The 26,455-nt window shown below is 29.0% G+C and overlaps 10 protein-coding genes across 10 annotated transcripts; 4 read left to right on the top strand and 6 right to left on the bottom strand.

The window, feature by feature from the left end:
• Positions 1–1,544: 1,544 nt before the first annotated feature.
• On the bottom strand, positions 1,545–1,955 carry TBLA0G03710 (uncharacterized protein; the record flags this gene model as incomplete). Its single annotated transcript, XM_004181775.1, has 1 exon — positions 1,545–1,955. One exon carries the CDS (start codon positions 1,953–1,955, stop codon positions 1,545–1,547), a length of 411 nt encoding a protein of 136 aa, XP_004181823.1.
• Positions 1,956–4,446: 2,491 nt separating this feature from the next.
• On the bottom strand, positions 4,447–6,618 carry TBLA0G03700 (uncharacterized protein; the record flags this gene model as incomplete). Its single annotated transcript, XM_004181774.1, has 1 exon — positions 4,447–6,618. One exon carries the CDS (start codon positions 6,616–6,618, stop codon positions 4,447–4,449), a length of 2,172 nt encoding a protein of 723 aa, XP_004181822.1.
• Positions 6,619–8,448: 1,830 nt separating this feature from the next.
• On the top strand, positions 8,449–10,704 carry TBLA0G03680 (alpha-mannosyltransferase; the record flags this gene model as incomplete). Its single annotated transcript, XM_004181773.1, has 1 exon — positions 8,449–10,704. One exon carries the CDS (start codon positions 8,449–8,451, stop codon positions 10,702–10,704), a length of 2,256 nt encoding a protein of 751 aa, XP_004181821.1.
• Positions 10,705–11,146: 442 nt separating this feature from the next.
• On the top strand, positions 11,147–12,349 carry TBLA0G03670 (alkene reductase; the record flags this gene model as incomplete). Its single annotated transcript, XM_004181772.1, has 1 exon — positions 11,147–12,349. One exon carries the CDS (start codon positions 11,147–11,149, stop codon positions 12,347–12,349), a length of 1,203 nt encoding a protein of 400 aa, XP_004181820.1.
• A 1,792-nt stretch (positions 12,350–14,141) lies between these two features.
• Positions 14,142–16,271, top strand: TBLA0G03660 (uncharacterized protein; the record flags this gene model as incomplete). The annotated part of the gene is made up of 1 exon (XM_004181771.1): positions 14,142–16,271. One exon carries the CDS (start codon positions 14,142–14,144, stop codon positions 16,269–16,271), a length of 2,130 nt encoding a protein of 709 aa, XP_004181819.1.
• Positions 16,272–16,521: 250 nt separating this feature from the next.
• On the bottom strand, positions 16,522–17,448 carry TBLA0G03650 (phosphatidylinositol-specific phospholipase C; the record flags this gene model as incomplete). The annotated part of the gene is made up of 1 exon (XM_004181770.1): positions 16,522–17,448. One exon carries the CDS (start codon positions 17,446–17,448, stop codon positions 16,522–16,524), a length of 927 nt encoding a protein of 308 aa, XP_004181818.1.
• Positions 17,449–18,294: 846 nt separating this feature from the next.
• Positions 18,295–18,936, bottom strand: TBLA0G03640 (uncharacterized protein; the record flags this gene model as incomplete). Its single annotated transcript, XM_004181769.1, has 1 exon — positions 18,295–18,936. The coding sequence occupies one exon, from the start codon at positions 18,934–18,936 to the stop codon at positions 18,295–18,297; it is 642 nt and encodes a 213-aa protein (XP_004181817.1).
• A 489-nt stretch (positions 18,937–19,425) lies between these two features.
• COX14 (Cox14p) lies at positions 19,426–19,632 on the bottom strand (the record flags this gene model as incomplete). Its single annotated transcript, XM_004181768.1, has 1 exon — positions 19,426–19,632. One exon carries the CDS (start codon positions 19,630–19,632, stop codon positions 19,426–19,428), a length of 207 nt encoding a protein of 68 aa, XP_004181816.1.
• A 1,413-nt stretch (positions 19,633–21,045) lies between these two features.
• Positions 21,046–22,914, top strand: RSC9 (Rsc9p; the record flags this gene model as incomplete). The annotated part of the gene is made up of 1 exon (XM_004181767.1): positions 21,046–22,914. The coding sequence occupies one exon, from the start codon at positions 21,046–21,048 to the stop codon at positions 22,912–22,914; it is 1,869 nt and encodes a 622-aa protein (XP_004181815.1).
• A 350-nt stretch (positions 22,915–23,264) lies between these two features.
• TBLA0G03610 (uncharacterized protein) lies at positions 23,265–26,378 on the bottom strand (the record flags this gene model as incomplete). The annotated part of the gene is made up of 1 exon (XM_004181766.1): positions 23,265–26,378. One exon carries the CDS (start codon positions 26,376–26,378, stop codon positions 23,265–23,267), a length of 3,114 nt encoding a protein of 1,037 aa, XP_004181814.1.
• Positions 26,379–26,455: the final 77 nt, after the last annotated feature.

Raw genomic sequence — 26,455 nt, 5'->3', positions numbered from 1 at the left:
ATGATATATTTTCACGTGATATCAAGGTATTGTGTGCCACCTATACAATTAAGGTATGAAAGTACTGGAAATCTAAAATGAATAAATCTTTCCATTCTTACTCTGACTATTTACTTGTCTTTTGTTTATTTTCCCTTATTTATTACCATCCTGGTCCCATATGAAAAATAGCATTCTATTCGGGATAGCTGAAGAATGCAAACAAATACATATCCATATACACCACTATCTTTTTTATATTAATACTTTAAAGTATTGATTTTAGTTACGTGTACATTTTTTGACGTGATTATTTTATGACGTGTCACAACGTGAAATTGAATATTTATATTTTGATACTTATAGTATATTTTTACTAATAAATATATACTATACAATATATTAGTGTGGGAAGTAAATGTAAATGTACGGTTGTTATTTCTGGTAATAGATAGCACAGCTAATAAAATATCAAATTGTACGACATTTGACTCCTTGGTATTAGTATTGCTGTTAGTCATAATTAAGAGAATAATTCTGTTTTGTAGTAAGTATTTTATAGTATAGAAACCTCCTACCCTTTTGAGTAGGAATTAAAATTATAGAAAATATAAAAATATAGAGATTAGATGTCGACTAAAATACTGGCAATTTATACATCATTTTTTGGACAAGAGAAGTCAACTCATCATCGTCTATAAGTGAAAAAAGTTTCACCTAATTAACATCACAAAGGTTATGTGCCTTTCATGATTAGTACCTCATGTATAATCTACATGCTGTTCTTAAATTAGCGACAATGAATTATCTAATTGGGATTTTTATTAGCAACGTGTATTCACGTTATGCTATCTTTTATCCTAAAACAGTATATCTACTGTTGTATGTATAAAGACCATGGATATCTAGCACAAATGCTTCTCTACATATCACAGCTTTAGTTATAACTTGTAGGATATTCCAAATGATAATGAATTGAAGTTATCGGAAGTATAAGTTGTATTAATATTAGAGTCCGACATTATTTAGAGAATAATTCTGTTGTTAATAGTAAAGTTATATTATAGAAACCTCCTACCCTTCTGAGTAGGAATAAAATATATATAAATAAAAATAAGAAATACAAACATATAAACGAATTTATGCAGGTTATTTATACATTTCAATTTTGGACGAGAAGAGCCAATTCATGTTCTATACCTAATGGAAATATTTTCGCTTAGCTTACCTGATTAGTGTACCATGATAATTATAATTAGATATATAATATTATGAAACATCATTTACTGTAATAGTTAATCTTATGACACATGAATTACCTAATTGAGATTTTATTAGTATTATTATTTGTACATAATACTCTTCTATTATTCCTAAACTAGTATTTATTACTTGTTTACGCATAAAGACCTGTTATATTTATTAACATTTATTTTCAACAATCATATATTTTAACAATGCTTAAATATTAAATGTATTAAACTGAATATATAAAGAGCAGTATCGTGATTATTAAATATAAAACGCTATAAATATTGCGGAATATTCAAATGAAGATGAAAATATTACATAATATTTCTCAAATTGAAAAAGAATTTCTTTGGCTGGAATCTTGTATCAGCTTTTTTTGGTGTTAAGGTTTTATTTTGACTTTTAACTTTAATATTTAAGTTTGATATGCCACTAATTTCTTCAGCTACAGTTTTTGTTTGATTATGAGATGATAGCTTAGAAAAAGTAGCATTTGGTCTCCCACTAATTTCAGTTGCTACTGTAGTATTAGTTTGTTCTTTAATTTCATTAGCTACTGTTGTTTTGGAATCTTCAGTAATTTCTCTGGCAACTGTGGTTTTGGATGTTTCATTAATTTCATTAGCAACTGTCATTTTAGCATCTTCTTTGATTTCCTTAGCTACCGTTTTAAAATGTTGAATGACATTTGAATTTGTATACATTGATGAATTATTACAGGCCATTGTGTAAGCTTGTTTGAATGTGATTGAATTGTTAAGAATATGAATTGTATTGTTTGATACTGATGTGCGAACAAGACTAAGAAGAGGAAAGGAGTAACAGGCAGCATTTATTTGTCAAGATTCTTGTCGTTTATATATCATTGCCAATTAATAAATTAATAGTCTAAGTAGTGTACGATTTGTATATCCTATACTAGCTATTCTCCGCCAGGTAAACCTCGAGCTTGAATTATTATTATCATTTGTTATATTATGTATGTTAATAAGATCTTGCGGTAGCGGAGGCGGAGATGAACGGCGGAAGCAGATGGCGGAACTCCCACTGCGGGAACTCCGACACGTAAAGCCTATAATGAAATTCTAGTGTTAATAGATGCTTCCTTAGTTTTTGGTAAGCTTTCCTTAAGAAAAATAAAGTCAGTACCAAGATTCTATGATAATAAAAGTCCAAGATCCCAGATTAATAAATTATAAGAATGTATATCCAGTGTTCTGCGTGAGCAAAATTTAAATATTGGAAGTGAATAAACGATATAACGTAACAAGGTGCTCGTTAGCACACTTCCTAGTAATAAAATCCGGATTTTAACTTTTTGTTAGAGGTTTTCATTTTGAATATGATGATTTATCGTCTTGTGTGTTTTATGTAGAGCAAATAGTTGCGGAGATTTTTTGTTTAGTTTATTTCTTATCGTCCTTACAAGTCGTATTAATATAAGAATCTGACATTATTTAGTGAATAATTCTGTTGTTAATAGTAAAGTTATATTATAGAAACCTCCTACCCTTCCGAGTAGGAATAAAATATATAAAACTAAATTTAAAAAATACAAACTTATGGATCGAATTAATGTAGGATAATTATACGTTTTATTTTGGGACGTGAAGAGTTAATTCATGGTCAGTATTAAATACAAATATTTTAAATTGTTTATCTGATTAGTATATTATGAAGCACATAATATCATAATGAATCATAGAATATTTACTTATCAATTACTTTAATAGTAAATATTATGGTACACGTATTAGTCTATTATTTAATCTAATGACACTCATATTACTCCATTAGTTAAAGTTACGTTACATGAATTACCTCGTCGGGATTTTATTAGCTATATTGCTTGTATCTTATACTCTTCTATTATTCCTAAAACAGGACGTGTTGCTTTTTTATAGTATAAAAACCTCTTATCTTTAGTAGCATCATTTTCGAATAAAAAGAATGCAGAATTAATGCACTATAATAAACTAAAACATCAAAAATCAAGAATTTATTATTTTATGAAACATTTTGTTGAAAGTATCTCCTTAATAATACAATTTTAAGATTAGTTTCTAACTGATACTATTATTGATCCTATTGCATAAGTATACCTCTGTTTAGTTTCTAAAGAACTTCGCTCGTAATATTCAAAGTGGAAAAGTTATCAAATAAATTATGAGTGCTCATCTGTTCAAAAACTACTTGGAAAATTCTAAAGTATGTATTTTATCATCATCAGCTTAATAAATCATGCTTAAGAAATGTTATTGCATATTTAATTTCCCTCTTTAAGAAAGTAAAAGTGCTAAACCAGGGATCAAATGGTTCCATCTCAAAAATTAGAGATAATACTTGCCAGAAAGACGAGTTTCATTTACTTTTAAAAATAGGAGCTAACAAAAATACGCCAAGTAGATATCTTAATATTGAAATAACACAATTCTTTGATTGTAATAGGCTCATTTCCCTGTTAATCAGATTTCTTTAGAATATCCATTAGCCACCAATGTTAGGGATAGTTGTAACTCAAAATACGTTGCAAAAAAATGCATTAATCTAGTATCTCCTGAAAGATAAAAAGAGGCTGTAACTAGAATAGTAATTTTTTTGTCGAGTTTGAAGTAAAATAGCTTCTATAACATTATGAAAGGGAAATACACAGATATTAGGGTGAAAGTAATTTACATATGTTAAAGAAAACTAATAACAAGTACAAATCTTCAGGAGCCTCATATCTAGAGAAATTATATTCCCTCAGCCACTGACAAAAGGTTTGGATACAAAAAGCCACATTCAGGTTGTACTTTTTGATAAAGTTATATTCGATTGAATATACAGTTAAAATCTAATAGACATTTGAGGTTAGGTACTTAAATTTACTTCTTTATCATTCATACAACTTGTTTATACAATCACTAGAAACAATCATTTCTAATAAGATACATACTGATTCTAAAAAAGTACTCTGTTTATAGACTTAATAAGTAGTTACATTGTTATTTAGTTGTTATCCTAATTCTATTAAAATTTAATTCTTACTCATGAAAAATAATACCGACAAAATAAAAGCAAAAGATTTTAGATTAAATCATTCTTTGACATACAGTAGTAAATCATAATTAAAGAAAAAGTTAATATAGCAAAGAATATATATAAATGCGTCAATAGTGAAGCTTAAATTCAAATAAGTATATGCAAATAGTTTGTTTCAGAGTAACCCCAGCTTTACCCCATTAAACATCGGATGCCTTTGAGGAATGGGTTATTCTCACTAATTATTATATCTTCTTGGATATTTGCTTTGTTAAATGACTCTAATATAATATTTAGAATATTTTTGATAATAATAATATTCGATGTTGATTTTTGCTCATTGCTGTTTTCGGAAGTGACAGATAACTGTAAGAAATCGTCAAATTTATTTGTTTTGGAATCTTGTTGATAAATATCCCAGCTTATGAATTCGCTATCTACGAGATAATTATTGGATAAATTGTCATTTATGTTTACATTTAATAATTTATCGGTATCTAGAGGTATTATTAATTCTTGACGATACAACGAATCTGAAGTATATAAGATTGAAAGTATCGTCTTTGACTTAATCAATGAATCCTCTTCAGAATATTTATTCCAAGTTGATTTAACTAACCAAAATTGCTGTCCTTTAATTAATGGAAGGTATTTTGGTGTTGATATGACTTGAACATTTGTTTGTTTATAGTTGCTTAAAAGTTGGTTAATATCATCAGTTAAAGTGGTGCCAAAAGGTAAATCTTGATAATCTATTTCACAATTTCCCAGTGTAAAATTACATTTTACAATTTTTAAGGGATTCATTGATTGAATGAAATTAATAGAGTCCATATCAAAAAATTTATCATTTTTAAGATTTTCATTAGTGAAAAAAGGAATTAATTGTGGATCATCAATCTTAATACCAAATTTTGAAGTATTCAGTTTAATTGGTGCTTTTTTAGTCGAGAATCTATGTGGGAAAATGGCAAAAGTATCCAAAGTCTGTGATAATTGATTGATTTTATTAAAAATAACGACTGGTTCTTCTACATCTCCTAATTTTCTCTTTAATAATCTTGGATTTAGGATTTCATTCATATCCATGTCTTTATTAATGTTTAAAATACTTCCAAATGAAGAATCAAAAACCATTGGATAGGAAATAAAAGAGCTTCTTAAAAATTCATCTCTTCTATTTTTATTTTCAATGAAATTTTTTGATTCTTTAATTAAACAATCTTTGTAATCATTAGTGCCCTTCTCTAAATGAGTACAACTATTAATAACACCGAAATATTTATCAATCTTTCTTAATTCTTCTTGTAAATCCATTTTTTTTTGAGGGAAGTTCGAATCTACAAATGGAGCGTAAGAGTTTTTCATTTCTAACCAATTGTGATCAAAGATTTTAATTGAATAAACTTTAAAATATTTCTGTAATTCATCATTATAATATGTAATTTCATTTAAAGTTAAATGGCATTGATAAGCAGATAACCAAATCGAATTTAAAATTTTAGTGCGCCAATTTTTTTTAATAATTTCTGAATCTAAATGACCTAATTCTGATGGGGTATTGAAAAAAGAGGAAGTTTTAGACATTTCATAAGCATTGTACGTATTAATATCATTTTTAATTAAAATATTTCTGATTTGATATAAGTTTTCATTGGGAATTTGAAAAAAGTTTTCGTCAGGGAGTTGATAAATAATATTTGATGAATAAGTCGAATTTTTTACACAATTTTGATCATTAATATCGGTATCATCAGCATTATTATTTATATTAAAAGTTCCCAAATCATGATATTCATCTATAATGATGTCTGTATCTTGCATCTCTTCTAGACTGTCATTATTATTTGGTAAGTCTAGAGTTGTTAATATGATGTTTGTATTAATTGATTGCGAATTTGAATTTGAATTCAATAGAATGGAATTAAATGGGGTAGTAACATGAAACTGTAGATTATTTAAATAGCTGGAAATGTTATAATTAATTAAATCTTTCCTATTTTGAACAATATTTGAATTTTTTTGAAATAATAATTGGAGATGATGATTTAAATTTAAATATTTATTAGTATCTAAAGAACGGATATCAATGTGATCTTTAAAGTTTAATAAAAGATAAAATAAAGAAATGACTATTAATGCTAGTAGAAACCTTAGCCGTGATTTTATTATAGAGTTAGCTTTAGAACCTTCAAAATCATTGTTATCTAGGTTGAAAGCTTCATTTTGTCTATATATCAGCTTTTCGATATCATAAAGTGAACTGTTTGTAATATTTTTTTCAAACGTTTGCGAAATGTTTTTCTTTGATGTATATGAATAATCCTTCTCAGCTTGTGTATTTCCTCTTTCAGAGTCAGACATAATATAAAGTAGAATAAGTTGATAGATGCTAGTTGTGATGTGCTGTCTCTCTTAGCAACGTGAATATCCACTGATCTAATAGAAAGGTTATGCTTGCTTCTTCTTATATAAAACGCAGTTCCGGAGAGCTCCCCCACCAACAATGTATTACAAAACAAGGTCATTTCCATAGAAGGAATATACCTCTAACTTATACAATGAATAGAATATGCATCAATGAAGCTCATGCCAATTAAAACCTAAATTAGACACTAAGAGTCCTCACAAGTGGAGTAAACAGTGCATACAAAAAAACATATTCTGGAATGAGGATCCTATTCATACTTAGTAGCTCATCTACCTCATCGCTTTGGAAATTATCCGTAGTTTTACCCACATAAACAACACCCTCACATTACAAGCACGTCATCCTAGTCACCTTCATTACCTTTATCCTTTCTACTTCGGGGCCCATGTGCAGATTATTTAAGTAGTGCTCACCTTCCATCTGACTTCTTTTAGCGAGATATTCTCATTACCACACGTGCTACATTTGCCTTGTTACTATATTCAAACAATTCACCCACTCTTTCACTTCTTCACCGTTCCGTTGCCCCTCTGTGTGTCGATCTTAGCTGCGATCGCAACAGCCGCACAAACTAGTCGCACATTCCCGATAGAGTTTTTCTGGGATCTTGGCCGAACAAATGCAGGGGGGGGTATTGATATATTATGCTATAATATAATATAATAATAGTAGTAGTACAAGAATAGAATATTACCTGCCACGTGAACAGTCTCCGGAAGATATTAAGGTTAAACCAATTATACATAACAATCCCATACTGTAGGCACCATTATTTTTCCGGAGTTTCTTCTTCTTTCTCTTTTTTATTTAGTAGAATATGTCTTTCTCAAGGTCCGACCATGATTAGAGTATATATGATACAGGTATTTTATTTGATATTTGAATTTCCGGATTGCCTTTTATTAAAAAAGTGTACTTCTATTAAATAACATCCTCCAATATTCTTGAAAATATATATCTTACACAAGTAAACTGAGTACAGGGTTATAGTTGGTTATTTTTTGCATTATTCACGTTCCTTTTTTCACTGAACGCTATTGTTTTTCTATTTTAGTTTTTCGGAGGTCCGAGGATTTTTCTATGGCCTTTTCTGACAGGTCTAGACCTATTGTTTGAGGAAATTCCAATTTCCCAGCCAATCAATTCGGTAAGATCTTATTATGATTTTTCCTTCCAGATATTAATGAGTATATAGATATATATATCTATTTATATACATGTAAGATTAAGTTATCCATTGTAGCCAGAAAACTTTAATTACTAATAAGGGGATCATTCCAATAGCAATATATGTATTTCATACAAGTTATGAATATAGTTATTCAAAATGGTGTAACTTATTACAACAAAAGTGAAATATACATTATATACAAATGCCTTTTTAGGACAACAATTTTTCAGTTTTTAATTTTTACATTAACAGAAAAATTTAAAACGTACTACTACTAAACTTACACTTACTTGACATTATTCATCTTTTTTTTTGTCGTTGTTCTTCTTCTACTGTTGTTTTTTTTTTTTTTTTTTTAACATAATTATTTATTTGAAACGGTTTAGAGTACAACAATTCCTTGGCATCCATTGATCTAATTATTCATACCTTGTCTTATTATAAGTCTTGTAAAAAACTTTATCCTTATATATGTATTAGATTTTACTAGTAATTCTTATATATTTATGCATTAGTTAATATTTGGATTAGTAAGTAGTCTTTATGATCTCGCAAAGATATTCATTCTAAAATAAACCATAGCTCCAGTCTCATGTTAAACCAAATTTCACCAAACTCTCGTTATGTTAATAAAACAAGAATATTGTTTATAACAACTTTAATTTCAATTTCCTTTTTTTTATATCTACTTAATGGAATAATAAATAATAGTAATACGAATAGTCATAATATCTTTTATGTCAAAGATTCTATAAAGACTAATTTTAGATCAGGTAATTTAAATAAAGGCCTTTCACATGCCTTGGATGCTATTAATATTAGACCTTTACAAGAGGGTAATTACTCACCTTTAGATTTCATACCAGATTATGATAAAATGGTTAATTTTAAAAAAAATACAAGTTGGAATCCAATGAAAAAATTTTCTATGCTAGAATTTCATGATTTAAATTTACAAGATAGATGCAGCTTTTATTTCCGTCAATTATACTCAATGAACAATAAATGGTCGAATGATTATCATAAATTAACATTTGATATAGACGATATTCATATTGACTTAAAAGAAGAAAAACTAGGTTCCATCTTAGGTGATGAAGAATTAATAAGAATGCACCGTAAAAAAAATGACGTAAAATTAGCTTTGCAAAGATTAAGAATTTATGATAGATGCTTTATTCAAAATGATAATGTTGATATTAGTAAGATATTTGAAGATACGACAGGATCTACAATGAAAGATGTTTTAGATTTATCGTCTTCTTCTAAAAAAAGAGATTTAAACGTTAGAAGTACTCTTTTAAAAGACACTTATAAAGAATATAATCAATGGGATTTAGAACATAGGATGTTCCCCTATATAAAATATTTTGAAGAGTCAAACGCTTCAGATATTATACCAAGAATTAGATATGGTGGAGAATTGTTACCAAAAGGTCAAATACCCATTTTAACTGATGAAACAAGATTAAAGGCTAAATATTCTTATTTTCAATATGATAAGACAAAATCATTTTGGATGAATTGGAATAGAATTTCAGGTAACGTGGCTCATCGTGGTGTTATATTAAGCTTTGGTGATAAACATTTGAAATGGGCGTTAAAATTAATTATGGCTTTAAGATATAGACAAAATACTTTACCAATTCAAATTATTATTACAAAGAATGATCTTTCCAAAAATAGTATGGAAAAAATACTGTTCGCTGCACAATCAGATGAAGTACAAATTAAAGATAAAAAAGGTAATGTAATGAAAGATGTTTTTACAAAACAAGAAATTATATTTGTAGATGTTACTAATATTATTGATCCTGAGTTCTTTGATAATTTTACTGGATGGAAAAGTAAATGGTTAGCTTCAATTTTTAATTTGTTTGAAGAATATATTTTCTTAGATGCTGATGCAATTTCTTATGTTGATTTAAACCATTATTTTAATACAAAGGAATATAACGAAACTGGCACTATTTTCTTTAGGGATAGAATGCTAGAGCATTATTTACCAAGAACATGTAATGCTCTTTTGGAGTCTGTACATCCAATGTTACCAGAAAGTAAATATTTTGATAATCATAAATATATTGATGAAGAACACGTTTTAAATGAATGTGAGCAATATTTGGATCCAAACGAAAAAATTTATAAACAATTTTTTGCTGATAATTTACTTCATCAAATGGAATCAGGTCTCTATGCTATTGATAAGACAAGTCATATTATCCCTCTAATAATGGGGATGACTTTACATATGCTACCTATAGAAAAATGTAGTTATGGTGATAAGGAATTTTTTTGGTTAGGATTTTTAGCATCAGGTCATCCTTACGCATTCCATCCAATAAATGCAGGGACTTTTGGTATTTATCAAGAAAAGAAAGTACCATATCCAGAAATAAAGGCTGAAGTGTGTTCTGCACAAATAGTTCATTTAGATGTGGATCACAAAATGTTATGGACAAATGGTGGTGCTTCTATTTGTAAAAAAGATGGCTGTGTGCAAGATGATTGGAAAAATGATAAAATTGAATGGCCAAAAAATTTAGCAAAATCTGAAGAAGAATTACAAGAAGTTTATGATGGACCAATTGACCCCAAGTTTGCAGTAATATCTTGGAGTGCTATTGATGCATGGGGTAGACAAAATAAGGCTTGCCAAGGCTATATTTGGTGTGCTCGTTATGAAAAGATTTTAAGAGAGTTTAGTAATCAAGAAATGATTGAAAGAGGTACTCTAGTAGAATTGAAAGGTGAAGAATATAAGATTTGTAAGAGCACCAATGAAGTTTGGAGTTATTTCAAAATAGAAGATGCAGGATCAATGCCAATAAAAGGTGAGATATATTAAAAAAAATTTTTTCTAAGAAAATTTAATTAATTAATTTGATAAATATTCCTAATTTCCTTATGCTAATGAATACAATTTCAGCTATAAAATTGCATTATTTAATCTATATAACTAAGCAAACCACATTAATGGGATTCAGCTGGTAATATGTTCGGGATCTTTTGTTTTTTGTTTTTTTTTCTAGAATGCGTTAGCTCATCGCGAAAACTAATGAAAGATTTAGTGTGATTCTTGCTGTTCGCGTGAATATAGCCTGCAGTCTCGAAATTTCATGAAATTTCTTCCTGAAGACCTGATGGGTTGCAGGAACTCGGTTTGCCTTCCATTATGCTCACACAATCTTGTGGGAAATGTATAATGGTATATAAAAACTAAAAAATTATAAGAAAAATACATTGCAATTTAATGTTTTTATTTGAAAGGCCCAAGCAAACCATTCGTTATGCCTTTTATTAAAGACTTTAAGCCAATTGCCTTGAGTGACACCAACTTGTTTAAGCCAATTAAAGTTGGTAACAATGAATTGAAGCACAGAGCTATTTTACCACCTTTAACAAGAATGAGAGCTCAAACTCCTGATCATGTTCCTCACAAAGAATGGACTGAAAAATACTATGATCAACGTTCTAAAAGAGAAGGTACATTATTGATCACTGAAGGTGTTTTCATCTCCAGACAAGCTGGTGGTTATGATAATGCCCCAGGTGTTTGGTCCGAAGAACAAATGACTGAATGGAAAAAAATTTTTGCTGTCATTCACAAGAACAACTCTTTTGTTTGGCCACAATTATGGGCTCTAGGTTGGGCTGCTGATGCCAAGAGTATGGCCAGAGATGGTTTAAGATACGACGGTGCTACTGACGGTGTTTACAGTAACGACCAATACGGTAAAATCGCCAAGGAAAACGACATCAAGATCCATGGTTTGACTAAGGATGATATCAAACAATACATTAAGGATTATGTTACTGCTGCTAAAAATTGTATTGCTGCAGGTGCTGATGGTGTTGAAATTCATTCTGCCAATGGTTATTTGTTAAATCAATTTTTAGACATTAACTCTAATAAAAGAACTGATGAATACGGTGGTTCAATTGAAAACAGAGCTAGATTTCCATTGGAAGTTGTTGATGCATTAATCGAAGCTATTGGTGCTGAAAAGGTTGGTATCAGATTTTCTCCATATGGTACTTTCAACGATATGGCTGGTGGTTCTAACCCATTGGGTGTCGCTCAATTTGCTTACATCACTGGTGAATTAGAAAAGAGAGCTAAAGCTGGTAACCGTCTTGCCTTTATTCATTTAGTCGAACCTCGTGTCACTAATCCATTCTTAACTGAAGGTCAAGGTGAATACACTGATGGTACCAATGATTTCGTGTACTCTATCTGGAAAGGTGTTATTATCAGAGCCGGTAACCTTGCTTTACACCCAGAAGTTGCAAGAGAATTCATGAAAGATGACAGAACCTTATTGGGTTATGGTAGATTATGGATTTCTAACCCAGATTTAGTTGACAGATTAGAAAAGGGTTTGCCATTAAACAAATATAACAGAGACTTATTCTACGCCATGACTTCTGAAGGTTACTTGGATTACCCAACTTATGATGAAGCTATCAAGTTAGGTTGGGACAAGAATTAAGACTGTCTATTAACAAAATAATGACTTTATTTATTTTTTTATAGATTAAAAACAGTTTGTATTTATCCCTTATAAATTTGATACACTTAATTGTATGTTTCAGATTTCACATTAATATCTTCATTCGTATTACGTAGTTGTTACTATATGAGCTTCGTTGATAAAGATCCTTGATTGATAAACTAATTTTATCAAATATTAAGGCAGGGAGTAGATGATTAGAATTCAGATCAAAGCCTGCACGTTTTTTACTTCGGCAACTAAGAACCTATTAATATACTGTAGTTTTAGGTTTAGGTTATATCAACTATGTAATGCGGGAGAGATAGTATATATTATGAATGCTTTTAAAGATATTCTGAAGGCTTATTGGCTTGGGTGATTAATTGTGACGGTTAAATCAAACGTGGAAATAAAAGGCCTTAGTTCGGCGTCTATGAAACTTTCCATACAATACTAAATTATGTTCTACTTGTACGATGAACATTACAATGCATCGTTAAGACTACTTTTATTTCTATTAATAGCTTCAAGGCCTGTTTTGAATAATATTTTTGCGTGTATTATTAGTGGCTATTAATTTCAAAAACACGGGCAGATGCAGGAAAGTATAGATGTAATTAAGCAATCGTTATTTACACCTGAAAAAAGCATGCTCTGATATTTCTAGCAGTGTCTGTTTGCTATAACTATTTGATAAGAACGCGTATTTAATGATAGGATTGTTCTTCCTGCAACTATGATAAAAAACGTTGCATCAGTAAGGCTTATATGCTTGTAAAACTAATTCTATAAAGTACAATACTCGTGGCGTTTCCTGTTAAGTAATATTCACAATTTGTAGGAAACTAGCTATTATTTTCGTCGATATATATATTAGTCTGTTTATTAATTCTTTACAATTTAGCCAAAGGATGGGGTAATTGGCAGCACAGGTGCATATCAATTATTTAAAACATAGGCCGATATTTTAATCTTGAGATTAAGTAAGGACATAAAGTTATTGCTAATTTTCAGAACTTTAGAAAAATCAGAACTACTGAGTTTTAGTCTCTTCATCTCTTGCTAAAGGAAAATAATTAATTTTTAAATGACTCTCGCGTATCGTTCGAAGATTCTCTGGTAATATTCATGTTGCTTATTTAACGATACCCAATTGGCAATTTTCACAGGTTCCTCAAATAAAGGCTTTCTCGGCTATTAATTGGATATTTTCCTTGATAGGAAGGTGCCATGAATTTTACAAGACAGGTAATACTATTCTTCATAATAATGACGTTCAACAATTTATTCCGTAAAAAAGTATGTTTTTAGATTTATCTGTAAATAAGTGGTAGCATGACTGTATTGAGTTTCCTAATTAATATAGGTGAAAATATTGGCATCTTCTTTGGGGCTAAATGCCACTTATTCAAAGATTTTTGGACGTGTCATTATTATTTTGAGATAGACAAGAATATTTCAGTCTCAACTAGGGTACTTTAATTGTCAAATTCTTCATATGTTATCCATCTTGTAGTGTGATTTAACTATTCTGAGAGACTTTTATTTTTGGACAAGAATGGATAAAATACTGTATTTATAATTGTTTAACTTGAAGGCATATATAACAAAATAAAGCTAGGCATACATTCAATAGATCTGTTTGATTGTTTCTGTCATGTGCTTCTGAATTATTTTAAAATGCATCGGTTAATTCTCACATTCATATTATCGTAATTTATGTCAATTATTATATATCTTTATCATATTAGGTTACTTTAGCATTACACTCCTTTAATCCACTGATAATATGTCAGATAAAATTATTTCTTTAAGTATCCCACTAATCGATCAAAATGTTTCAGCAGATGCAAATGTTTCACACATAGACTCGTCATCTCCGCCACAATATTCAGAGTTCGAAACCTATCAAAATATCGATAATCATCAGTCAACACATAAAATAATGAAGATTTTGCACAATATTATCACTGTATTACGAAGAACGAGACTTCATTTAATAGTATGTGTGAAAAAATTTAGAAAAAATAGAAACTTCAAATTAATTACTCTTATAACTTTAATTTTCAGTTTATTAATATTCATGTATTCTGTTAACTATAAATCTATCAATTTTTCAAAGACATATTATTACACATACTTGCCACTCTGGAAAGAGACTAACGAAGTACAATTTAAAAAGGATTTGGTAAATTTAGATTTAATAAATTATTTGAATTATAGATCGACTGACAAAATGCCAATTACCCCAGAAATTCAAAACCAGAAATATAAAAGATTTAAAATTAAGGGTTTTGTAACAAATTTAAATTTGAACTCTATCACCTCGAAAAAAAAGAAAAAGACGTCAAAGGATTTGATAGATGAAAATGGGAAATTAATACCTGTCAATGAATATGAATTATCACAAAATAATGATTATAGCTCAAATGTTGACTGTGAAGATTTAGAACATTCGTCAGAAATTCAATATTCAAAGGAAAGGAAGATTTTGGAAGATGATTTAATTTCAGTTAGAAAGGAAACCCTATTGAAAGATGATGAATGGGCTAAAAAAGTAGGAGAGGAAGAAGAAAAGGATATGACTAATGAAGAAATAATAAAAAAAAGCTGGACAAGATTTGGTGGATCAAGCATTTGGTTAGAAGAGCACCATTGCTATATCACTGTAACTCGTATAATGTATGCTGGTAACGGTGATAGGTTAAGGCCTGATGTTTCAATAATTAGGGCTCAAGCATTTGACAAAGATTGGAATGAATTAATTGGAAAACGTATTCCAAAATTAGATATAAGCCTACCGGATAATATTGAGGAAGAAATACAAAAAATAGACAAAGAATTTGGAGTGTCCGCCACCTGTGAATATTTAGTTGATACTCCAAGTTCTTATGAGAGCTGTTTAGCCAGACAGGCTAATGATTTCTTAGATGAAACTAGGAGACGAGATTCTCTGTTAGAGAATTATTTCGTTACTTATCCTACTATATATAGATTTCCCTTCAATTCTGGAGGACAATTTACTGGTGCAGAGGATCCAAGAATTATATTAAGGAAAACTGGTCAAACACAAGAACCAGTCGTTGTATTTAATATGCAAGACTCTTGGGGTAGGCAAATGTATGCATTTTTACCACATAGAACCACTGACCGATTAGTTCAATTTGTACTTCCAGGTAGTAATCGTGTTGAAAAAAATTGGTCTCCATTTTTTTCCAAAGAGGATGTTATATCAGATTTATCTCGGGGGACTATTCATTTTGTATATGGATATAGTCCACTTGAAATATTAAAATGTTCATTGAATGACGGTTTATGTGAAAGAGTATTTGAAAAACGTACCTTAGGTTTAAGTGAGGCAAATAATTATAATGGCATTCGTGGTGGCACTCAACTTGTTCCACTACCTAGTGTTATTGCTCGAATATCAGGTAAGCAAATGTGGCTAAGTTTTGCAAAATTGCATCTTGACAACTGTGGATGTGGCAGGAGGTTCTATAGGCCGATGTTAAATCTATTAATTGAACATAATGGTATATATCATCAAGAATTGGTTGTGCCATCTATGGATTTTGATACAGATGTACTGGGATGGAAACATGAAGGTTATACATGTGAAGATGTAAATGTAATGTCACCTAATTCAATTGCATTTTGGGATGTAATTGGACAAGATCCAAAAACAAAGAAATTTGAGGATTATATAATATTTACTTATAGCGAGGCAGATGCTATATCTAAAGTAATGACTATCAGAGGTATATTAGATTACATCGTGAAGATGTACAGCGATAAGGATATTGCTGAAGATTTTATTCCAAGTGATGATAGTGACCATATTTTGTCTAAGACATTAAAATGTATGTCAAAATACGCTGACCTTAAATGTAAACAATATGGTGCTAGTCATAAGAGTTAATATTAAATCTTACACACTTGTCGATAAATCAATGCATATATGGTTATCTTGATATTCTTGGCTTTAATTAAATATGTCTGTTAGCTTTCTTTTATCTTTTTTATTTGCCTTAGTGTAGTTGTATGATAGCTTAATAAAAATTGGTAATGTTAGAAGTTACAAAGATTTTAATGTTATTATTATTTTTACACAAATAAATATACATAGAAAGAATTGGGAATGTTTTTGAGTGCCATTAATACTTATTGGCTTAAAAGTTAGAATCAACCATTCTCTTCACAATACTCCAATCATTCTTGCCAGCATAGTCGACAATAACAATACCACAACCACGTTTCACATTGTCTTGAATGCCACATGTTTCTATTCTATTGGCAATTTCTTCTGGCCAACATTGGTGATCAAAAAAGTTAGCACCTGAGCAGAAATTTAGAAATAACTTAGGATTAGAACTTTGTGTTCCATTATACTCAGTGGCGGTAGTCATGAATTGTTTAACATGATCGGCTTTTTGATCGATAGCAGCTCTATCATTAATTTCACAGAAATCTTGAACTCTGAATGAGCCACGGTCTTCATCAGTGGTATTATAAGACCAGTATGAAGCCTCGATCCCATAATTGTTGGCTTTGTTTTCGTCCTTAATACCGAATCTACGGAACAAGATGATCTTACCTCTACAGTCATTCAAATTTGGTAATTGATTATTTAAGTACCATTTGTCTTCATTTTTGGAGATATAGTTATTCCAAATGAAATTACCAAATTCATCATTATCATTATCCCAAGAATTTGAACCTTCTTGTTTCAATGAAACAATGCAAGATTCCTTTGGGTTTTCATCTAAAAAGGAATAAAATTCCTCCAATACTTTTGAAAATTCTAATGGGAAGGGCATCTTAACTGGGAATTTGCCATGGATTACTTGTAGGTCATTGGAATTATAATCGTCGTGGCCGTCACCATCAGTATCTTTATCCTTGAAAAAGAATTTCCCCAATCTAATATCAAAGAATCTAACACCGTTATTCAATTGCTCGGTAATACTTTTATCTTGACATTTGACCGAAGGCATGGCAGTATGACTAGCAGCACTGTTATGTGTACCTGGAATGGATAAGTGGCCAACATTAACGTCCCCGTTTAATTGAGACATCCATTCGTTATAGTTAACCATATTTACTTTATTTATGAGTATAGGTTTCTATATGCTATATTTCTCTTTCTAGAATGCAAGAAAATATTCCTAAAAGTATCTTGTATTTTTATCATCTTTTAATTTATATATAATAATAAAAGGTCGCTATACATGGCTTATATAGAGATGCCTTAGCAAATCTGTATTGCCTATTACTGTAGAAGAGGTTGTAGAAATAACGATATTAACCAAGAATTAATAAATACTTGGACAGGGATATTAACCATGAAAAAATGTTTTCCGTACAGTCCTTTCTGTGCTTGTAAGAGCAGTACACTCCAATAAAATCCGCTCTTAGATGCATTGCCTCTTTTGGAAAGTTACGCGTCTGTTACGGACAGATGCGATCTCTACGCAGATCTGCAGAACGTAGGAACTTAACTGAGGACTAAAAACCATAAACCTTTACGAGGGATTTGTATTGTGATAGTGATACTATTGTAGTGGGGGGACAAAAGGAAGTAAAAGAATTAGAAAGTAGCGCCGTAAAGCTTGGTAATGTGCGTTGGGAGAATGTAGAGTAAGATGAGGTATGACAAAGGATAGATAAACCAGGAAAAAAATTATCTTTAGTTGAGTTAGGGATTTTTATTGTTAGACTGAAACTAATAAATTACAGCTACTGAAATAATAGTGGAATATACGATATTACTATCACACATAGAATTCTTAAATTTTTCGTTCCTGACGTAAACCCTCAAAAGGTATTCCTTTAAGCCTGTTTATTTCTTGTATTTATTGATAATTTTGTACTGACAAGAAAACTAAAATGCTGAGGTCGAGATTACCGGTAGACTTTATCGATAGAGTTTACTGAAAAATTTCCTAATCTTTCTGACTAGACTCTAAGTCCCATTTTAATCTGCTTGAAGGCCATCTTCTATGTAATAAGGTACATTCAGGGCCTCTAGCACAATTCCCGTTATCATATCTGCGGCATGTACCTTCGTTGTAGTTTACAAGATCACAATATATGGGCCTTTCATCATACCACCTTGTATTGAAGTTATTCATTGCATCCCTAGCAATGGAATCATTCAAATATTTGATATACACATTACCGTTTAAACAATCATTTTCATTTACAGAAATCTCTAGTGATAAAATTTTACCAAACTTCATAGCTTCCAGAAAAATATCTTGATAAATTGAATCGAATGCATAGTTTGTAACTTCCGTGTTCAGTTTTAAGTCTATTAAATTTAATAATACTATGCAATTGGATCTGGTTGGTCTAATATGCTTTTTGATACATTTAGAATTGTAACGGCAAGCACCTATTTCATAAAAAAAAAAGCAATGATCATTATTGTCCTCTTTTAAACCTTTATTTAAAGGTGTTATAGCATTGGCTATGGTATTACCATTTGATTTGGTATGAGATTTGACGTTTGAACTAATATTTGTTGTTGTTAACGATTCTATAGGAGTCTCTGATGGTGGAGGTGGTGGTGGAGGAGGTAACATTTGAACAGCGTGCTTCTTATCGTAGAATTTCTAAAAAATATGAAAAAAGGTAATAATATATTTAAACTTCTTTCTAAGTTAACATTTAAATGTAATATTCTTCAATATTAAATAAATCCTTTAAGCCGTAGTTAACAATCATTGCTATAAATTTTTCAAATTCAATACACCCTTACACCCTGAAGCAACTATCCAAAGTGCATTTTGGTAGATTAAGTTACCATAGTATTTCAAAAATTTGCTTAACTAATTATCAATTATATTAAAATATAAAAAACTATCATGAGAATATATATTTTATAAGATAATGCTAATATTCACAAATAAAAAAAAGAAAAGAAAAATATCACCATTAATTAGTAAAAAATAAGAAACGAAGAAGATCTTGTAAATTCCCCTTTTTTTTTCTTATTGTAGTATGTACATGTGGCCATTAGTAAAAATATGTAGATAGAATAGGTGATCAGAAAGCCTACCAGTTTAGAATATTTATTGTTCTTGTTTTTTATCTTGATCATCTCCAGCACCAGGCGCATTACTTATTAGCTTTGATTGTTTGTCATTTAAAGATTTAGTATTCATATAAATAGTGTATACTACACCACTACCTAGATATAAACCACCACCTAATAATGTTAGGATAGTTAAACGATGTAAAGCATCAGTAACTCTTGTGTACCATGCATAACGAGCCATTTCGCCTACTCTTGATTATTATATTATTTTTGCTTGTATAGGATAAGTTTACTTCTTCCAAAACTTTTTAACCCAATATAAATATGATTTGATTAATTTACTGTTATGTAAGTTCTGTATCTTTAATAGGGACACTGTATTTTATAACCCTTTTTTACTATTTGATTTCTATAGGTTTAAACATATTGATAATCGAACAAGGATAAATTCTTGTGAAAAATGAATTCGGGTAAGGATACTGTTTTCGGCTAAAGTGATGAAATTACTGAAAAACAAAAATATAAGGAACTATAAGAATATTTCTGAAAGAAATAGAAAATTACCTTTAAAAGATACAGAAATATTCAACATTGCAAAATAACTTTAATATTTAATTTAGTGCCTGTTGAAATGTTCCTCTTTTTAATTAACTATTTTACTATGTATCAATATTTCAGATTCTTCAAAAATTGTCATGTTAGTATCATCTAAAAGTCATAGAAGTTATTTTAGATTTTACTGATATTTATAGAGCTTAATTACTAAAATTAACTTTTTATGATATCCTTCTGTAACCAACTTTTATTTTCAATACTTTTTTCTGGTTATTTGGTATTCCAGAAGGTATTTTAAAAGATAGCCAAAAGTGGTAGCTATTATGCAAAACCTCGGATATTCAGTACAATAAACAGAAAAATAAGACATATAACTTGACTTAGAAACTTCTTTTTTTATTTCATTTTATTATTTTTTTGTTATATAGAATAAATCACAACTATATTGAAGATTTCTACGTAGCAGTTTACTTACTTTTCAGATTTGAGACAACTAGGCATAAAGTTGCAGACATTTTGTCAGAATAAGTCAAAGAACAATACTTTTAATAGTAGTTAGTAGTCTCGTATAATCAATATTTCAAAAGGTAAGGTTGAATCAGTATTAACGAAAAATAGAGTAGCTTCTTATAATTGATTGGATTTTTAAAAAAAAAATATTAATAAAATATTTAACTAGCTTTGTCATTTTTTTCAATAAATCTTCCTTCGCATTTCTAACGTTAAATATATAAAAATAGGAATACCAAATATAAAAAAATAAGAATTCAGATTTAATATAGTAAAAAGTTATTATTTGTTTTCTATAACAATATAATAGCGGCTAAATTTGAAGCCGGGTAAGTCATTATTTTTTTGTAATTCAGTTCAATTTTTGTTTTGTAAAAATGCGCCGGCTGGGTATCGAAGCCACCAAATTTTAAAATGAAAAAAAATAAAAAATATAGAATAGGAATAATATCAATAAGTAGACAGGCCTAGATTTTCAAGTCGTTTATAGAAATAAGGAATACATCTCATCAGTATTCGCTTCTTTAAGCATTGTTTAAGAAAAAAAAATTTCAAATTAATCTTCTACCAGATAAACTAACTAATTAAGATGAGTGTTTCTGGTGCTCAAACACCTAGCAATAATAATGTTAAGGAAGAAACACCTCAAGACTCAATTGATAATATAAATTCCAACGTAAATAATGAAAATTCCTTTGAAAATTTATTAGCTATTCCAATTAAGGTCAATAGATTCCAATCGAACGGGACATATCCATTAGGTATAACCAAGACGTTGCATTACTCTTTAAATAATTTGAATGTGTTCCAGAATTTACCAAAGGAAACCGCTCGTGGGATTGATGATTTAACAAGACTAAAAATGTCATTAATGTCTGAATTGCCTGACGAAATTAAATGGTCCTTAAAAAAATATTTAGCATATAGTAATAAAGCTCCTTATATTATTAATCTGAAAGAAAACCCAGATTTATTGGTCGTTTTTAAGAAATTCATATTAGATTTAAAACCTTTAATTAAAAAATTTAATACATCAATTATTAATACTGAAGAAAATTCTGATAAGATTCAAATGGGATTAACATCTTTATTAATTTTAAGGAATTTGGTTCAAGATAGTGATTCCGTTCAATTGTTAGTACAAGATAATGAATTAAAAGATTTTATATTATTTATTTTGATCATTTATGAAAATACGATCAATCCATTATCTCAAAAGGATAAAACAAGCAGCAGTGATAAAATATCAAATATAAATTCAAAATCTAAGTCAAATCCACATATATTAGATGAAATCCTTCAAATTAATCTAAGCTATTTCAACGAATTAATTCATTATTCTTTAGACTTAATGGAGGCTATATCTTCTTATATTGCTCCTGCAAAGAAAGATGATCCATTTTATATTTGTTTAGTCTCAATTTTAAATTTTTCAAAAGATCGTTATATTATAATATCTTTATTAAGATCATTATCAAGATTACTAGTGAAATCAAAATCAGATGAAAAGAGTGCGGCTGATAATTTAAATGATGAATCCTTAAATTTGATTGTATCTTTTCTATTGATAGAATCCGATGGAGAATTAATTACTGCAGCATTAGACTTATTGTATCAATTTATTTTGCCAGGATCAGAAAGAATTTCATTTCTTTTAAATAATAATGAACGGTTTAAAATATTGTACTCAGTTTTACCAAAACTTTTAACATTTAATAACCAATTACCAAATTATAGTTTATTAAATAATTATAAAATTAATTTAATTAAAAGGTTGAAACCTCCGGTACCAAAAAATGCGCCTGATTTACCAATAGAAACTTTTAAAGCATTATTAAAACTAGATGAACCAAAAAGATCAACAGCATGGTTAAAGTGTTGTTTTGAACCTGTAACGGATTCTGAAGTGACACAAATCGTACTTTGGAGAAATTATGAATCAAAATTTAGCACATTGGTTCGCCAATCAGGTAGAAAATTACTGCCAGCTGTAGAGTTCATTAAAAATGTTTCGACTGCATTTGAAGCAGCAGCTCCAATGGTGATTACAGATTCCTCGAATGGTAAAAAAAGATTTGTAATCAAGAATATTCAACCAAGATTAGTGCCTCTAACAATAAAAGAATCTCAATACATTTCAACCACACCATCTATTAATACATCTATAACAACTAAATATTTGCATCATACTAGTACCAGCTCAGACGACAATAGTGAGGATTTTATTTCACCAGCCAAGCAGGCCCCTCTACCAAAAATACGATTTGCTAATAATTTATCAGAATTATCAAAGGCAGCTGCTACTTTCCTTTGTTTATTATCTAATGATGAATCAGGTATTGGTTCTAAATTTTCGCAAGATGTTAAACCAATAATATTCCAACATTTAGCTGATATTCCACCATTAACGAGTGTACTAACAGAGTATATGGATAATACCCATGGCAATATTCAGTAGCAGACTAATCATTACAATTAAAAAGAAAAAAATAAGGACTAATTTGCTAATAATTTTATAAAATGTACGATATCTTATTTAAATGCTTTATTTTTTTTTACTTGATACCATTACAATTTTATTATATATAATCAAGTTTTCTATATTTTTGAAAATTAAGTGTTACAAATGAGTTATAAAAATTAATTATAATTTGTATGCAAAAAGTTACTTTACAATATATATATATATATGTGTGTGTGTGTGTGTGTGTGTGTGTGTGTGTATGTGAGAGACTTTAAATGACAATATTTCGAATTATCTTAAAATGTTATCAATTAATTTGGAATATTTAATTCCAGACGCATTGTCTAATAGCTACTTATGTTATGACACTTAAATATTTTTTCTCTTAAATGTTTGACCAATTCTTTCATCTCATTATTTTCGAGTTTGAATTTGCATTTCTCCTCCAAAAAAATAGGTTTTTTATCCTTATTAAAAGTCTGTGATTCAACTATATTATCAAGCAGTTCAACTAATTTACCCTTATCAATTCGTTCTAGTATGGAAATGTATATTTTCATTTCATGGAAATTTAGATTTGGACAATTTAGAAATTTTCTAAAACGCAAATAGTTTTTCATTTTAATAAGGGATAATAGCTTTAAAGAACTGTTCATTTTTAAGATCATAGTGGCATCATATATTTCATATAGCATAAACCTTACTAACAAATATTTTTGTAAGGTATCAGATTTTAGAATTTTCAATTCATTAATATTATCCGTATAATAGCTATAACTTTTTAGTAATGTCGACAGATTAAATAATTGATTTAATAGTTCATATCCTAAAATATGTATACTATGAGGCTTTATAATATTCTTATTCACTCTAGGTATTGTCCATAATGGAAAATTATTCAAATAACTGATTTTGGCCATCATATGTTCTCTATTATTTTTTGATATAAGAGATTCTTCTTGCTGAATATTGAATTGCTCAAATTTTTTACGATATGAATATTCTATAGATAAATCGTTACGTTCTATTTGGGAAATTCTGTTATTAAATTGATGCAAGCATTTTTCATAATCATTAAATTTAAACAATTTAAGATATGACTTTAATAGTATAATAATATCTTTGTCATTTAATCCGCAACAGCTTTGAAAATTAATAATTTCCTGATAGAGTTGTTCTGAATATAGCCTTTTATAAATATATGATATTAATAATTTATGTCGAGATTTTATGTCTTCAGATTGAAACTTAGTTGGGAAGCCAATCTTCCATATGACATCTAGCGCATCGGAAGTCTGATCAAATAGTTTAATAATAGATTGATCTGGTAAACTCAGGAGAAATTTGCTATTGGTAATAGGCAAGTACTGTATATATTCATTAATTTTTATCAAGGGAGCTGTAATTATGGCCTTATTAAAAGCTTTAGATAAACATTCACTAATACATTGATTTTGTTCCAGTTCATTTTGGATAACAGAGACGATATTGGAATCAATAAATCTGCAATGATAAAGTAATGCTAAGTATGTTGTGGTATCAAACAAATAGCCCTCATTTCTTAAAATGTGATAAATATTAAGACCAAAAATAGGATTGGATTTTATCAAATATGATAAAGAATAAAATTGGGATTTATTATTAGATAAGGATGGTAAATTATTTATTTTTGGTAGGTTTGTTTTTTTAATAATAGTAATTGTCTTAGAATCAAATTGAGAGTTATCTAACGATGTAGCATTAGAATATATTTCATATATTTCTCTGATAATATTAGATAAGGTAGCAAGTAATCTATATGTGGAATCTATCTCAAAAGAGGTATCGTTCGTTGTATTAGAGGAAGTAGTAGCGCGCAAAACATTTGTGTATGCTCTACATGACATGACTAAAATATATTTTAGATTAAACAAATTTTCTGTTTTTAGTATTAGGTAAATTTTGGAAAATATTTGATTTAAAACATCCTGATATTGTAAAATATTAATTGACAAACAAATATTCTCAAAGAATTTTGACCGAGTAAAAAAGGAAATCCAAAGTACTTTCATATCTTCAAATGTCATATTAACAAAATTAATGTATTGTAATGAAGCAAAATTATTCCCTTGTTTTAATATTAAAGAACCATGAGAATCTAAAATATATAAAAGATGTTTCATAGGTATTGAAGTATTACAGTTAGGCTGTGCAGAAGTATGAAGATATTTCAGCATGGTGAGATAAATGTTGGAGTTTAAGTTCAGTACTATGTTTCTAATTATTGATTCGTTTAAAATTTTAAAAAATAATTGGGTGTCCTTCTTTTTTATACAAAATTGTAGTAATAAAGATAAGTTCGAAGATATAGATTGGCTTGCAAAATTTTCTTTTGTCCCTGGAAATAATAAGCAAGTAAAGTTTATTATTGGCATTGGAATTGAAACAGACTTTCGTAAACTTAAAGGATACGCATAACCATAGATCCGTTTAACCATTTCCCAATTAACTTTAGCATTCTTGGATAAAAGAAGATTTTCAATAAATTGAAGATAAAATTGATACGAGAGGGAAAAATAATCAGAGTATTTCCTAATAAACGCCACCCATTGATGAGTAGCTGCATGTGGATTGAAAGTTGCCAGTTGAAGAAAATAATTTTCAGCTAACAATTTGAAAATTGTCAATTCTATATCGTTATTAAAATTTTGGATCTTTAAAGATGGGTTAGGAATAGCTAAATTATCAAAATATTTAGTTAATTCAATAAATGTACTTTCAAACTGATTTAACTTTAATAATGATGAGTATACACAATACTTTAGGATACTTTTTCTTCCATCAGATATAGGTATTTTTTTTAAAAGGCATTCTATAGAAGTAACATCTTTTTTGGCTACTAATAGTAAAGCTAGCCCTGAATAATAATAAAATTCAGGGTACTCGCGTTGAGATGAATATGTTAAAGTTCTTAATAAAATAAGTTTAAATTTTTGTGTAGATAACAAATCAGAATATTGAAAAGATAGTTGAATGAAAGTAGATGCATCAAATTTATATTTACAGTCTTTATTCGCTAATAGATTAGTGAATTGTTGAAATATTTTATTTTGTAATAAAATTTTCTTATTATCAATATCATGATTTTTAACTGAATGCTGAAGAAATGGAATAATTAATCGATTGATATTTAAAGTGGGAGAATTGCGGGTTAATTTTTTTATGTAGGGATTAGTACCATTAAATAATTGGTTTAAATCATGTATAAGTAGCTCATTGTCTTTAGATTGTTTTAAAGTTGATATTCCTTTATTTGACTTTGAAATTAAGGGTGTACTTTTTGCAGTTGCATATTTTACAGTTTTATCTTTGGAATTATCTTTAGTAGTGGTTGATACATATTTTTTTGTATTTATACTATGTTTAGGAATACATTTAATAAATGATCCAGAGATATTGTTGTTCTTAACTTTAAGCATATGCTCTTTATATCTGGTCACATAAGGTTATCTATATTACTTTTTTCAAAGACTAGATTTTAAGTCTACTTTATACC

Source organism: Henningerozyma blattae, chromosome 7 (assembly GCF_000315915.1).
Source record: "Henningerozyma blattae CBS 6284 chromosome 7, complete genome".
In the NCBI taxonomy this organism is placed as follows: Eukaryota; Fungi; Ascomycota; class Saccharomycetes; order Saccharomycetales; family Saccharomycetaceae; genus Henningerozyma; species Henningerozyma blattae.
Note: the sequence above shows the minus strand (reverse complement) of the source record. Positions and strands in the feature narration are given on the sequence as shown.